The sequence below is a fragment of the Miniopterus schreibersii genome (assembly GCF_964146895.1).
Source record: "Miniopterus schreibersii genome assembly, chromosome: 9".
Lineage (NCBI taxonomy): Eukaryota > Metazoa > Chordata > Mammalia > Chiroptera > Miniopteridae > Miniopterus > Miniopterus schreibersii.
This window is the reverse complement of record NC_138118.1, coordinates 104,006-118,162: the sequence shown is the minus strand read 5'-3', so window position 1 is coordinate 118,162 and position 14,157 is coordinate 104,006. Positions and strand designations below refer to the sequence as shown.

The following is a 14,157-nucleotide window of genomic DNA, read 5'->3' as shown; positions in this document are numbered from 1 at the left end:
CATGTCCAGTGTCCCAGGCACTGTTGAGATTCAGCAGTGGACAGGCAGAAGTCCTTGTGGGTCAGACAGACTGTGAACTTGCTAAACAAGTGAAGGGGGCAGTAGATCCAACCGGGAAAGTTTTCGGGAGAGAAACAAAGTGAGGCAGGTCCTGATGGAGAAGTTTCGCAGTGTGAAAGCCTTGGGGACCTGACGGGCCTGCTGAGCGGCTCTAGGCTGCATTGTACCAAGTTTGAAGGACCACTTTTCAGCAAAACCATGAGGCAGTGTGGACAGTTGTCAATGCAGACTTTGAGGCATGTGGAGCTTGGAAAGGACCACGTCTGTTTCTTCGTTAAGCCGAAACTTACTTGCATGTTTCTAAGTGTGTTGCTTTAACACGTGTTCTGGCAGGTCTGTAAGATACCAAAACGTTTTACTCTATCCCCAGATCGGAAAGTGTGCTGCTTGCATGCCTCGAAGGCTCAGCGGCAGACGGTGGTGTCTGTCCACAGCCGGCCTGCAAAGGCCTTTGCGCCTTCACTGGACAGGAGGTGCGTGCTCTGCGTGTGGGACATCTGGCAGCCCTCAGGGCCTCAGAAGGTGCTGGTCTGTGAGTCACAGGTACAGCTCTGGAGAGTCATGGGGTTGGGAGGAAGGGCCGGAGGGTGGGGCATGGTGCTGGGCACAGGGAATGCAGGAGGACAGGGACCTATAAGGTCCTTTCTCTCTCTTCCTGGTCTCCCTCAGCCCTATCTGCAGTTGTGATAGAACACACGAGCATGTCTGTCTTGACTCTAGAAATTGCTTGTTCAGAGGACTAACTCACTGTGAACCTGGTTAGTTCCCTTAGGTCCCCTGGGAACTGGGTCAGTTTGGCTCTAGCCAAGAGAAGACACTGGACCCCCGGGCTTGGCACTGAGTACAGAAGAGGACTTTTTGCTGGAGTTGTGTGGGTCCTGGACGTGGCAGAGGTTTCTTAATTGCTTGAGATTTCAGCCTGTGGTCTCATGTGCTTCCTGGTCTCTGGTCCATAGGCCATGGTCTGGTGACCACACAGGCCACTCTGTTTTTATGCTTCTTGACCTCAGAACTGTTGATTTCCATCAACACTGTAGAGAAAGAGCAGTAGCTGTTACTGTGTCAGTTTGGGGGCCTTGAAAATAACTTATAGCGACCCAGGTGGTAAACAGAGAGAGACGGGATGGCTTTGCTGATGAGGTGAATGGGTGTCGTGGTGCACACCATGTGCCCTGCACCACACTACACACGGCTATCACCCTGCTTTCCACTTGAGAAAGTGACACTCGGACACGACCTGCTTAACATGTCCCACAGCTTCCAGCGGGAGACTCACGGGGACACATGGGCACAGAGAGCTTCCTGCATGTCTCCCTAGGTCACGTGTTGCTGCTTGAGCCCCTTTAAGGCCTTCCTGCTGTTCGCCGGAACTGTGCACGGCTCGGTCGTTGTGTGGGACCTAAGAGAAGACTCTCGGATACATCGTTACGTGAGGCTGAGCGACTGCCTTTGGACGTTCAGGACAGCAACATTTTCCACAGGTCAGTGAGACCCGCCTGCCCTGCGGGTGTCTCTGGACAAGCATGACAGATTCGAGGGACGTCTGAAATTTCTCGGCATTTATTCAGGTTACCTCAGAGGATGGGATCAGAGCTATGGGCAAAAAAGGCTTCTGACAAACAAAATCAAAATTGCGTCCAGGTTACAGTTAGCCTGTGGCCAGCAGATGGCAGTGTGGATCCCAAATCCTCAGTGAAGTGAGGGCTCCCGGCTTAGTTAACTCCACCCAGGGCCCCGAGAGGAACCAGAACAGCTGGACCTGCTAGGATCCTTGGTTAGACCCCAGGAGTACTTCATGCCAGGCAGCTGCAGCTGCAACCCCAACCAAGCAATCACAGCCTCAACCAACCAGTCACACCAGCACCCACACTCCCCACCACTTGGTAGGGGCTCGTGTTCTGGGGCTCTCAGTGCTTCCTGGACACCATTAGCTTGATGCCTGTCTTGCCCTCCACGCCAGCTGCTCAGGGACATGAGGGGCTTGTGCAGTCACACTGACCTCACCCAATCGTCTTCACTGTCTTTCTCTGTCCCACCCGGGAGCCCTCACCACACCCACACTTGGCTTTTGCATCTTCCCTTTCCCAGCGTTGCTGGTCGGTTTTCTGTCTCTGTTTTACTTTTTCCAGACGTCAGGTACGTGGAGTCACAGGAACACAGGCCTTCAAGTCTGTCTGGCTTCTTCCTCGTGTGGCACTTGTGGGTCACCTGCGCACTCGCACATTCGCAGTTCAGTCCCCTCTGTGGAACTGTCTTTCCACTCCTGGAATGCCAGGTGGCTTGTCCGGCCGATCCCAGTTGCTGGACTGTGAGCCCCTGTCAGTATGCTTGCTCCACATTGCGTTATCCTATAGGCACTCAGGGGTCTGCACCCTGGGTGGCACGTGGCCCGTCAGCATTTTAGCTGCTCTGACAGGTGTGGGGTGCCTCGCACTGTGGCTCTCGTTGTGGTTCTCTGGTGACCCAGGGTGAGGGCACCTCGTGCTTATCTGCCTTTCGAGTGTCTTCAGTGACGTGTCTCTTCAGGCCTTTTACACATCTTTAAATGGATCCTTTGCGTTCTTATTGTTGAGTTTTAAGGGTTCTCATGTATTTTGGGTGCCAGTCCTTCATCAGATGTGTCTTTACGAGTATTTTCTCCCAGTCCATGCTTGTCTTCTCAGTCTCTCAAACTTCCTGTTCCTGATCAGCTCTCCATGAAATTCCAATAAACATATGTGGCGTGTCTCACTGTCTGTGCATCTGTATTTCATGCCTAAAAAGAGCACGTGTTTTCTTGTTTCCCAAGCAGCCAGTTTTTGCCCTTTGGGGTGACATTGCTGCGACTGAGAATGTGTGAGTCTGTGGGAACCTCATGGATTCGGTGCTGTTGGAAAAGATTCCTTTTACCTTTTACAAATGTGCCACCCATGTTGCTGATGAACCTTTTGAGTTCCCGTCGTGTCCTGTTCCTGAAACCTGCGAAGGTTCATAGGCTTCTGGGAGTGAGGGACCCACAGGTCTCGGGCACAAGCCGGAGTCACCTGCTGGTGCTGCCTCCCTCCATCCCACCCGTCGACTCCACGCCATGACTTGGGCTTCGTTTCTTTCCTGCGTTCAACCCCACCTCCCATCTTACTTCTTGCCGTTTTTTATTTTTGTTCCGAGTTGCTGATTCCAGGCATCTCTGTGAGTGTTTGCTATACCTACGCTTCCCAGTGCTTTCGAGGGGGTGGGATGCGGGGTGGAGGGTGGGGCTTTGGTTTTCTGTTTCATGCCCCTTTTAGGGGAGAATTTCCATCAGCTGTATTTCTGGAGGAACTCTTGTGGACTTTGGTTGTTTCTCCTGGACATTTTGTAGATGAGGGTTATAGGTCAGCGGAGCTATGTTGTCTGGTTTGTGGGTGTCGGTGTCTGACAGGGGTGTGGCACCAGTCTGCCCTGACTCCGCATCAGCTGCCTCTGCGACCCACTCCCCCCAGAAGCAGCTGCTCCAGGTTGTCTTTCTGTCCTATGTCTTTTTCCAGCCCTGTCTGTCGTGTGGCTGCTGAGGGGCCCTCCAGGGTCTTGTCCTGGGAGCTAGGTTGTGTCTCTGGTTTCATTCTTTGTGACCCCTCCTGCCAGGGAGTCTCAGCATCCTCACGCCTTCCCACCTGTAGACAGGATGTCCTCACTCCCTCTTCACAGATGGTTTGGGGTCCATGGTCTTTGCTTCATGGTAATGCTGAGCGCAATGGTCACCTGTAACTGAAGCTGTGTCCACATGGGGGGACACATGCCCCAGGAGCACCGTGTTCATCCCTGTGTGACAGCAATCGTATCCCTGTGACTTACTGCGCACCCTGTGACTGTGTGCCTTCCCCAGATGGCGTCCTCACCTCTGTGAACCACTGCAGTCCTGTGCAAGCCATAGAACCCGTCTCCGCGTCCGGCTGCAAGAAGCAGAGTTTTGCTCTCTCGCCCTTTTCCACTCAGGACGGTGCGTGGCCCCTCACTGCCAAAAACCTTGCTTAGGCTGCGGCCCATCGTTCCTGGCTGACCAGCCATTTCCCCTCCCCTTCTGTTTGTTAGAAATGTCGGGTTTGTCCTTCCGCATTGCTTCCTTGGATGAGAGTGGGGTCCTCAACATGTGGGTGAGTAGGACACACGGGCAAGTGCCCTGTGTCTGCGGCTCTGGGAGCAGAGATGGTGCTGGTGGGGCATGTAAGGGAACGTGGGGCACATGGGGTCCGAGGAGCTGCAGGTTCCTGTGGGGACAGGGATGGAAGTGGACCGGGACCGGGCCGGACAGGGGCGAGAGGACACACAGATGCTCCGAGGCGCTGGCCACGGACCAGTCCCCAGGGACAGGACGGGAGGAGGGGTTTACAGCACCTGAAGTGTTGGTCCTGAAGGTGGAGGCTGTCCTTCTCCTGGAGCAGCGACGTGCTTAGCACCTTCAGCTTGCTGCCTGATTAGGCCTGTGCTTTGCTTAGATGGTTTCATAACTATAAAGTGTGTTAACCTTCATTTCAATATTCTGTTTTAGGTGGTTGTTGAATTACCAAAGGCAGATGTTGCAGGTTCAATAAGTGATTTAGGTAACTATTAAGTGAAAAACGAATTTCAGGCAATGTTTGCTGAAATGAACAGATTGAAGATGCCATTAACCACTGTAAAAATAAGTAGTTAGCTACTGAAAATGAACATTAAGATCATGTATTTATAACCTTCCCGGCCACTGAGTGGGCACCTCAGCTACCACGATCAGTGATGTTCTGGCTGTGTGTTTCCAGCGAGGGTTAGTAAGTTCCGTTTATGTCTGTATGTCACTTGGCTCCCTAAGTTGTACGCCAGGGACGTCTGGGTGATTCCCAGCTCTGTGGTGTGCATTAGATTAGGGGACGGTCAGAGAGAGAACTCGCACCGTGGTTGGAACTAATGACTTGCTGACAGGTGTCAGCTCTGAGTAGCGTGGTCCCGTCCCAGGGGCTAGGAAATGAGGGTGAGTGGACAGGGAGTAGTGCGGTCCTAGGGGACAGGTCATAGCAAGGTTGGAAGGGGTACTTATCAAGGGCATGGGCTCAGATCAGGGGCGGCTTCCCAGGAAGGTGACACCTGGGCTTCCAGGTGAGTGGCTGGGAAAGTGGAGAGTTGCTTTCCACCTGTGACAGCAACATTGACACGCTCTGATTATATAGTCCCCTGTCCAGTGCAGGTTGAATTTAATTATGTACTTTTTAAGGCTGTGCCTTGCCCAGATTTGGGTTTCAAGATGCATAAATGTCTGGTTCCCCTTTTGCAGTAATTACAAAACAGGAGAATGCAATTGGGAACAGACAGGAAGCAAAGCCAGTGAGTGGCCCAGGGGTCAGAGTTGTCATAAGGGAAGTTGCGGTGTCTCCACACGGTCGGGAGAAGGGCAGACTCTGAGGGTGGGTGCACCCGGTGTCCCACAGCCCCACAGGTGCACATTCACGCCCTGTGCTTCTCTGAGGAACTCGAGGAATCTAAATACTGATCTTATTTTATTTTTTTGCCTAGTGTGCTGCCCTTGTTTTATTTCATCAAATCTAAAAAGTAAGGGCTTCTTGACCTTGATTCCACCAGTCTTTTTCCCAGAGGCTCCAAACTGCAGGTTCTTTCTTCCCACTGAGGGGTTTTCAGGAACCGCACGTGCACCGGGGGCCTCTGCCTTCTGGTTTGTTCCCTAACACAGATGTTGGAGCATCGAGACGGGACCCCAGGTGACTGTAACTGGACCTGGGCATGCCTGTGCTCAGAGGTGCACTTACTGCCCCCTCCCTGCCTTTAGGGTTAATACCTGGAGGGAAGATGAAGTTGGTGCACAGCTCTGTGGTTCGGCTGAGTGGCAGGTAAGCCCCAGAGTGGACCCCTCGGGCCACAGAGGCCTGTGTCCCAGACATGAGGTGGCACAGGTGGTGGCTGAGGAGTTGGTAATTAGCGAGTCTGAGTAAAAGTGCATCGCAGTGGCGAGCCGACCGCTTTTCCATGATTAAAGCGCTGTCTGTCCTATAACTGGCACTGCCTGACTCGTTTTCATGCGGTGTCGATAACGGCCACAAAGGCAACCCTAACCAGGAGCATTGACATGGAAGTTAATATGGCACGAAAGCTCTTATTAAACACAGATGTCGTTCGTGGTGTTTATGGTCCATGAGAGGTGCTGGCGATGGCTGAATCCTTCCCATCGACAGGCTCCTGTTGCTGGGATAATGCATAGACCTTGAGACTAAACCACCTGCAGCCGACTTAAATGTGATCGACGGGGTCTGTTAGGGTTAAGAAAATCACCTCATACGTTAGGAGCCAACCACAGGTGACCCTGGGCTAGTGGGGACACTGGACTCCTGTGAGGATGCAGATAGGTAGTCACAGTGACTGAGGTGGGTATCCTGTGTGTCAGAAAAGTGGAGCTCAGTGGGAGGAGTCTTCACTGTCCCTTGGGACCCGGGCCTACAGTGGGGGAGAGGCACAGACGTGGCTGTGAGGAGGTAACTCACACAGGACTCAGCCACCTGGCCCCAGGAGCTCTCCTGGAACGGCTTTCCAGGGTGTCCTTCCAGCCCTGTGCCCCCTCCTGTCACTGAACTCAGGAGTCCAAGGAGGGAGTAGCCCAGAGGGTGGCATGCCCTCGTCCACTGTGGGCATGGTACACATGTGAGTCACTCTGTTGGGACACGCATGTGGCCTGTGGGAGCTCAGGGGCGACAGGTGGGGCATGGAGTGAATGGTGGCTTCTTGGAGAGGTGACACTTGAGATGGGAGGGAAACCAGGGGTGTGCTCTGGCCACAGGAGCAGATGCACGACACAGGGCAGTGCCAGGAGGCTTGCCCTCGAGAGAGAAGGGCCTGATTCAGTGGCCAGACCCTGGGCGTGTTTACTGTGCTGAGGTTTGACGGTTGTCTTGCTGGCGATGGGAGCCACCTTGGACTTGGAGTGGAAGGTTAGAGCAGGGCGGGGGCTGGAGTCAGAGACATGAGGCTGCTGTAGGGTGGGTGAGAAAGGCCAGGGTCTGGGCCAGGGTGGCCACATGGGCAGAATCGACCAAGTGCCCTTTCAGCTAAAGGACAAAATTGACCGAGTGCTTCTAGGTGAGGGGTGGACCCGCTCTCGCCAGGTGTCCGGCTCGGTTTCTAGGTCCCACCCTCAGATGAGGGCCAGGAGGGAAGGGGGGCCAGGATCTGGGCAGCCTGGGGGGCTCAGCTGCCTCCTGGAGGTGACAGGAGGCTGTCCTCAGTGGACGAGTAGCATTTGCAGTTCTGAGTGACAGTGAGGGGAGCATGGCCAGATTCCTGGTTCTGACTCGGGCAGAGTGGCCTCTGCTGTCACAGATACACTGGATAAGGTAGAAACGGCCAACGGGATCTTTACATGAGGAGAGTCTATAAGAGCCAGGTCGAGGATGGAGGTGGGGCCTGCAGGCAGCCTTGTGTGTGGAGGCTGGTTCTCAGCCCCACTGCTGTGGGCTCCACATTGGGCAGACCTATGGTGATGCTCCGGGCTTGCCCAACCAAGGCCGGAAGCTGGAAGTGAGACCCTGCATAGGACTCGGGGATCGCTGTCCCTTCACTGAGAGAGACCCAGAAAGTCCCACCCCCAGCGCACAATCCGAAAGCTGAGACGTTAACATCACAGCCCCAGACCAGTGCAGTGAACAGAGAGATCAGAGACCGCTGCACAGCATGTGATATTCGCGTGCTGAGAACGTGGGATAATCGTACAATCTGAAGGACAGCTCTAGAAGAGAAATGTGTCTGAAATTTAAAGTTAGCACATGGTTAAGTAGTGTATTAGATGTAGCTGAAGAAATTATCTAAAGCACAGAAACAGAAATGGGAAACCGGTGGTTAAGAATCACAGGAAATGTGAGGGTCCCTGCCTGATGGTGTATGACAGGTGATAACTGGTTACCCCAGTTCCCAAGCCCTCCATCTGTTCACCTCTGCTGTTTTTTCCAGCCTCTCCCATAAAGGTGATGAACTTTGGGGAGCCACACAAACACTGAACGTTAAGTTTCTGCCTTCAGATCCCAATCACTTTATTGTCGGCACCAACATGGTGAGGAACATTCTGAACTCCGGTTCATTCTCTGCCACCTGCTTGATAAGTAGCGTCGTCAAAGACGAATGTGCTGTTTGCTTTTACAGTGTGGCTTTAATTGCTTCCAGAATAGTAGCTTTAGCCAACCTCATGCATAATCCTTTGCCTTAATCACTATGTCTTTTTATTACCAGGGACTTGTAAGCCACGGCACCAGACAGGATTTGAGAGTATTCCCCAAATTCTTCAAGCCCCAGCAGCAAGGCGTGAGGCCTGTGATGGTGAATGTGGTTGACTTTTCCCCCTTTGGAGAACCTGTGTTCCTGGTAAGAAAGTCTTTTCAAAGTGCCAGCTCGGTTTGGTCAGCAATACACTTGTAGGGATGGATTGGGGTTTTAACAGTGACCACTTACTGTGCCTCAGTTCCAGTGGGCTAGTGTGGGGTGTCTGCTCGTCTCCCCGAGTGGTTTCCTGAAGGTCCCGTCTGTGCAGGTCATTCTGTGGCTATTGTAGGTCTTCTTAAAATTTATTTTGACCTAATTTTAGTCATATAAAGAAGTTACAGGAACAGCAGACAGGGCCCCTGCCTGCCCATGTAGGTGCCCCACACGTCACACACTTGCCACCACGGCTCGTCCTCTCCCTGCTGCCTGCTCAGAAGTTGCAGGTGTGACTCCCATCCCTGAGTAGTAGAGGGATGGTTTCTCCTGTAGCCACAGAGCTGCTGTGGGCAGGTGCAGGTGCAGCCCATCACCTGACCTGTAGATGTGACTGAAATGTCACCGTTGTTCCAGTAATGTCCTTTATTGGCAAAATTACCTCCCAGGTCATGCATCTCGTCAGTCATTGCGTCTCTTCAGTCTCAGACAGTTCCCCAGTCTCTCATGACCTTGGCATCTTTGAAGGGCATAGAGTTCTCCTCAATTTGAGTTTGTATGATGTTTCCTCACGGTTATTCAGGTTTTGCATCACACATCTGATGGCTCCCTGGATGAGGCAGAAACCAGCACAGGGCTCACCATCTTCCCTTTCTCATTAACAAGCATCCCGTGGGGAGGCAGGTGGGCACTGCAAGGGCCCTGCCACTCATCACATCCTCAGCTGCACCCTCATGTCCTCCCCTGCATCCACTGTGATGTTCGCCACATCTGTTGTCAGGGTGATTGCAGATGGTGGCTTTGCATCCCATTGTTAATTCCGCATTTACTAGTTGGCTGGCTGTCCTCTCTCCTATGTAGGTATGCGTGTAGGTTTGTAAAGGTGTGTATGTGGGCTTGTTTGTAGGTGTGCATGGAGGCATGCATGTTACTGTGTAAGTGTGGGCATGTGGCTCCTTAATCCCTCAGTGGCTTACAGCCATTTGCTGCTTCTGTTCTGCTCAGGTTGTCCCAGGGGTGTCCTAGGACTGGTTGTTATGTTCTTCTGACACCATTCCATGAGCCTTCTTTGCTTTTTGGTGTAATAACCCTGGAATCGGCTATTTCTCCAAGGAGTCCTGGCTCCTGTTGGGGAAAAATACATGGAAACCAAGCTCCAGGCAGTAGGAAGGGCCCTCTGTGAGGACACAGCTCAACCAGGCTCAAACAGGCTGGCGCTCGGCCACGTCTAGGTCAGGCCCTGCAGGGAAGCCTGGCTCCCGTCGCCTATGATGTGTGCTCATTACTCAGCCCTCGAGACACAGAGCCCTTAGTGGTTGCTGGCTTGTGCCTCTGCTTTGTTTGGGTTTGTGATGGACTAAATATAGAAAGTAAAAAAGGAGTTAAAAGTGTCTCTGTTTAGCTAAAAACTTGGTCCTTTACTAAACCATCTAAGTTTTGTTTTATGGAAATTTCAACCCAAGGGGATATATTGGTGCAAATGTGTATTTTTTAAAAGGTGGCTTATTTATTTTCATGGAGCCAATCTTAATGCCCCATGCTTGAACCAGGGAGATTCAACTTTGCTAAAAATAAACACCTATTTAGACATTCGCTGAATTCGTTGACTATTAGCCATTTTGGGAAGGGGAAGGTGTGCGAAGCGTCCCAGAACCTCCAAGGTGAATGCTCATCTTTGTCGTTTGTCAGGGCAGATTTAATGTTAGAAGTTTATGTTTTGAAAACAAAAAATGTATCAAATTTTTTTTCTGTACAAACTAAAGAAAGCTAATGCTCTGAAAACTTGCCCTGGCTGCTGAGGTGGGGTAAGAAAGAAAACGGAGCTATGACCTGTGGTTGCCCCACCCCCAGGCCGGCTGTGGCGATGGGAGCATCAGGCTTCACCAGCTGATGTCTGAGCAGCCTCTCGCGCAGTGGGGCCACAGCACCGGGGGCCACGCCGTCACCGGCCTGCAGTGGTCCCCCACCCGGCCTGCTGTGTTCTTCGTCCAGGACAACACTTCCTGCATTTATATCTGGGACCTGCTGCAAAGTGATCTGGGTCCTGTAGCCAAGCAGCTCATCTCTCCAGACAGGCAAGTCTGATGAAGCCCCTGTGGGCCTAGGATGACCCAGGATGACCCGGGATGACCTGTCACAGGTCGTTCCTGCAGAAGTGTCCTTGGGGGGCTTTTACTTCATGCACAGGTTTGTGACTTTAAAATGTGGTTATTTTACTTAAATTAATGAATATTTTTATATTTATAAATTTAAGTCATATTTTAAAAACCACTTTAAGGTGTATTGATTTTAGTTTAGTGCAGAGTAGCCTGTGGACCAGAGAACTCACACGGTGCTGGTTCCCATTGCTGTGCGATAAAGAAACTTGTGACTCCTTTGTGATTCCTTTGTGACGTCCACTGTTGGTCTTGCAGGTTCTGTGTACACCTGAGTGGTCTACGGCGCACTCCCTCTAGTTTCTAAAACACCATTACCTGAGAATCAGTACTTTTGTTTTTAAAGCACATTTTGTCCCTGATAGCCCCGGCCAGTGTGGGCCCAGGCACAGAAGGGTCTTGGGTTCAATTCTGAGCCAAAGGCATGTACTTAGGTTGCAGGTTTGATCCTGGCCTCCAGTCAGGACGCATGCAGGAGGCAACAGCCCATGTGTCTCTCTCACATTGATGTCTCTCTCTCTCTCCCTCCCTTCCACTCTCCAAAAAAAAAAAAAAAAAAAAAAAAATCTTCACCTGAGGATACTTTTCCATTGATTAACAAAAAATGAATTGGCCCTGATACCAACAGGTGTTTCTCCACCAATTTTAATGATTTTTTAAAATGTACAGAGTTTAGTGATGAGCCAGCTCTGTTCTCCTCGTGCCTCTCCTGGTCCCCTTTCCTCCCTTTTCCTCCCCTTTCTGTGTCGTTACTGGAGTTTCCAGTTTGTGGCAGTAGCTGGACAGCAGTATTAAAGCACTCAGTGGGGTGGACATTCTCACAACTTGTCATTTTTCAAGATTTGCTCCTTTGTGGTCTCACGAGGGCTGAGTTCTCACCTGCCCCTCGTCCCAGAGCTGGAGCCCTGTGGGTTCCCAGAGCCGGGGCCCAGGCAGTGGGACCAGACTACCAGCGAGGGGCCTGGACAGGAAGGTGGGGACTGTGGAAGGAACAGGGCTGTTGGGACAGCTCCAGGTTTCTTGCTGGGCAGCCAGGCGCTCGGGGCCCTCAGCCGGCCTGCAGACCTAGGCTCGCAAATTGGCCTGTCTGGGAAGCACGTCCTTCGTCCTTATTGGTGATGGTCACTAGTGGTCAGCCCCACAGACCCCTAATCAGAACGGTGCCTGGTATGTATTTATTTCTGCTCTAACCTTTCATCTTGACTCACCAAGATGGTTCTCTTCTCCCCAGGAAGACGGGTCACGTGACAGACTCACAGTCACACCCTGTGCTCTCGCTTTCAGGCTGGTGACCATGGCAGTCACCGGGGACCCAGAGAAGACCAGCGGCGGCTTCCTGGCCCTGGTGCTGGCCAGAGCCTCTGGCCGAGTGGACGTCCAGTACTTGAAGAGGGAGTGGGCAACTCCAGTGGTGGACGAGCAGCGGAGGCTGCGGCTGCTTCTACAGAAAGCACTCTAGGGGGCGAGCGGCCCGGTGTCTGGGAGGACAGTGCTGTGGGGCCCCAGTGTGAGGGCATTGTCGCAGAGGCTGCCACAGTGGGCGTGGGGATTATGTAGATAGGATGCACATGTTCTGTACATAATTCATTTTACAGAACGCCACCTCAATGCTCCCAGTAAATAAATGACTATTTTTGAATGGAAACAACATTTTTAGTGTGTTCTGAACTTCAAAGGAAATAGTCATGCCCAGTACACTCTCTCCTGAGAATGTTTACTTATTTATAGAACAGCCTGAAAGTACTGTCCCATTTACTGCCAAATTTTAAACAGTCCACCTTGAAAACGTACTTTCATGAGCAGCTCTTAGTCACGCATGAAATGACTACAGACAGGACTTACTTAGAACAGAGGCTTTTACCTGCCTGTGGGCCACTGGGCCCCAAGCCCCTGCTACCGTGCCTGGCACACAGTAGAGCTCCGTCGGTCTTCGTTAACCAGTGGCTGGAATCGGCTCCTGTTTCTCTGCATTGTCGTAAAGCTCACAGACTCGCACCCAGACTGAGGAGAGGTGGGCGCAGTCGTCCTCATGGCCTGTGGGTCAGCCTTGCTCTTTCTCTCGCGTGTAACCGGCTCAGCGATTGGTGTAAATATTTAAATAGTTGTAGGTGCTTCACGTTCAGATTCCACTTCAGTTAAATTAGAATTACATCCATCCCTCCTTTTCTTTGCATCTCTTCTGTGTCTGCCCACAAAGTCTCGGGTGTTGTCCACAGTGGCTCCACAGCATGTTTTTTCATTTGGCTCATTTGTTCCCAGGAGGTAAATGCAGCTTCGGTCCCTGGAATTGCTCCAAGATGTTTAGCTGCAGCACGCCACCCAAGCTATGCCCAAGCCAGTGACAGCATCAGGAGTTGCTCTTCATGGTCCCTCTAACAACCCTTGTGTTCTCAGCTCTGATTAAAGACTGGAACTCAGTGTGACGTGGGAGTGGGTGGCAGTCATCCTTCTATGAGGTGCAGGTGGGGGTACAGCTGGAAGGCGTGGCCAGTGAGGGAGTCGGGCCCACACAGCTCCCCAAGTCCTGCCTATGAGGTGACAGCTTTCCTCGTGCTGAAATTTCAAGTGCGTTTTGTGATGCAGCCATGTGCCTGGTGCAGACTTGAACCACGAGTGGTGTTTCTGCATATTTAGCCCATCATTGCCCCCTGGCCTCACCCCAGGACCACCTCAGCCACGAACCCTGGTCGGTGGGTGTGCCCTCCTCCTCTCCGGGGTTGGGGACAGGCCATCTTCCGAAAGTGAAGGAAATGGGAAAAGCAACACTTCACACAGGACACCAGACTCGGGGTGAGGAGGGCCCAGTGCAAAAGGCACATCTGTCAACTTCACGGCATTCGCTTTGCGAGTTCCCTTCTAAGTCACATGGGCGGATTTGGTCTGCGATTCTGCAGAGCGTCCCACTCAGTCCCCAGGGCCCCACACGCGTGTTTGCACCTGGAAAACGCGCAGCTTAGGAAACCTATTTTGAACTGGGCTGTTGGGCTCTGTTGCTGGGTTGTGGGAGTTCCTTACCGAGTACTGAGGCACTAAAGAGCTGGTCCTGATCACTGGCCGTTTCTAGGTTCATTAACTTGGACTCATCCTTTAAAATGACAGAAAAAGCCAGGGCCTGAGATTAGCTTCTGAGTGTGTGTATTCCTGCCTCTCACTGTTACAGCCTCACCCCAGGCAGTGGTGCGGGTGTGAGACGAGCCGAGACGCGCAGTGACACTGCACAGCTCATGTGATAAGGAATCGCCCCTAAGCCGGGCTTTGTAGAATTTCATCTCCAGAACGTTCATCGTATTTTTTCTCTGATTATAATATCGGGGTTGGGGGACCTCCATCTTCCTGCTGGACGTGTTCTCACACCCCTGATGGCACAGCGAACACGGACGGCCCTGACTGTGGCGTGTGCTGGTTTATCTGCCGCCCTCTTCTTCCCAGGGGCAGGCTCTCTGTTTTGTCCACCGTTGTCCACTCCAAGTCCCAAGGACCTTGCCTGGGCCATAGAGACACTTACACTTTAGTTGAAAGAGATAACTTATGAGGAACCACC

At 52.2% G+C, this 14,157-nt stretch overlaps 1 protein-coding gene across 1 annotated transcript in view; it reads left to right on the top strand.

Annotated features, from left to right (window-relative positions):
- DYNC2I1 (dynein 2 intermediate chain 1) overlaps nucleotides 1–12,259 on the top strand; it is a 35,932-nt gene extending 23,673 nt beyond the window's left edge. Inside the window, exons 15-24 of the mRNA XM_081146933.1 lie at nucleotides 431–603; nucleotides 1,379–1,541; nucleotides 3,905–4,018; nucleotides 4,111–4,172; nucleotides 4,568–4,619; nucleotides 5,834–5,894; nucleotides 8,002–8,101; nucleotides 8,278–8,409; nucleotides 10,312–10,535; nucleotides 11,901–12,259. Of these exons, the coding sequence (XP_081003059.1) occupies nucleotides 431–603; nucleotides 1,379–1,541; nucleotides 3,905–4,018; nucleotides 4,111–4,172; nucleotides 4,568–4,619; nucleotides 5,834–5,894; nucleotides 8,002–8,101; nucleotides 8,278–8,409; nucleotides 10,312–10,535; nucleotides 11,901–12,075 (1,256 nt within the window). The 3' untranslated portion in view covers nucleotides 12,076–12,259. The remainder of the gene's footprint in view (nucleotides 1–430; nucleotides 604–1,378; nucleotides 1,542–3,904; nucleotides 4,019–4,110; nucleotides 4,173–4,567; nucleotides 4,620–5,833; nucleotides 5,895–8,001; nucleotides 8,102–8,277; nucleotides 8,410–10,311; nucleotides 10,536–11,900) is intronic.
- The last annotated feature ends 1,898 nt before the right edge of the window (nucleotides 12,260–14,157 follow it).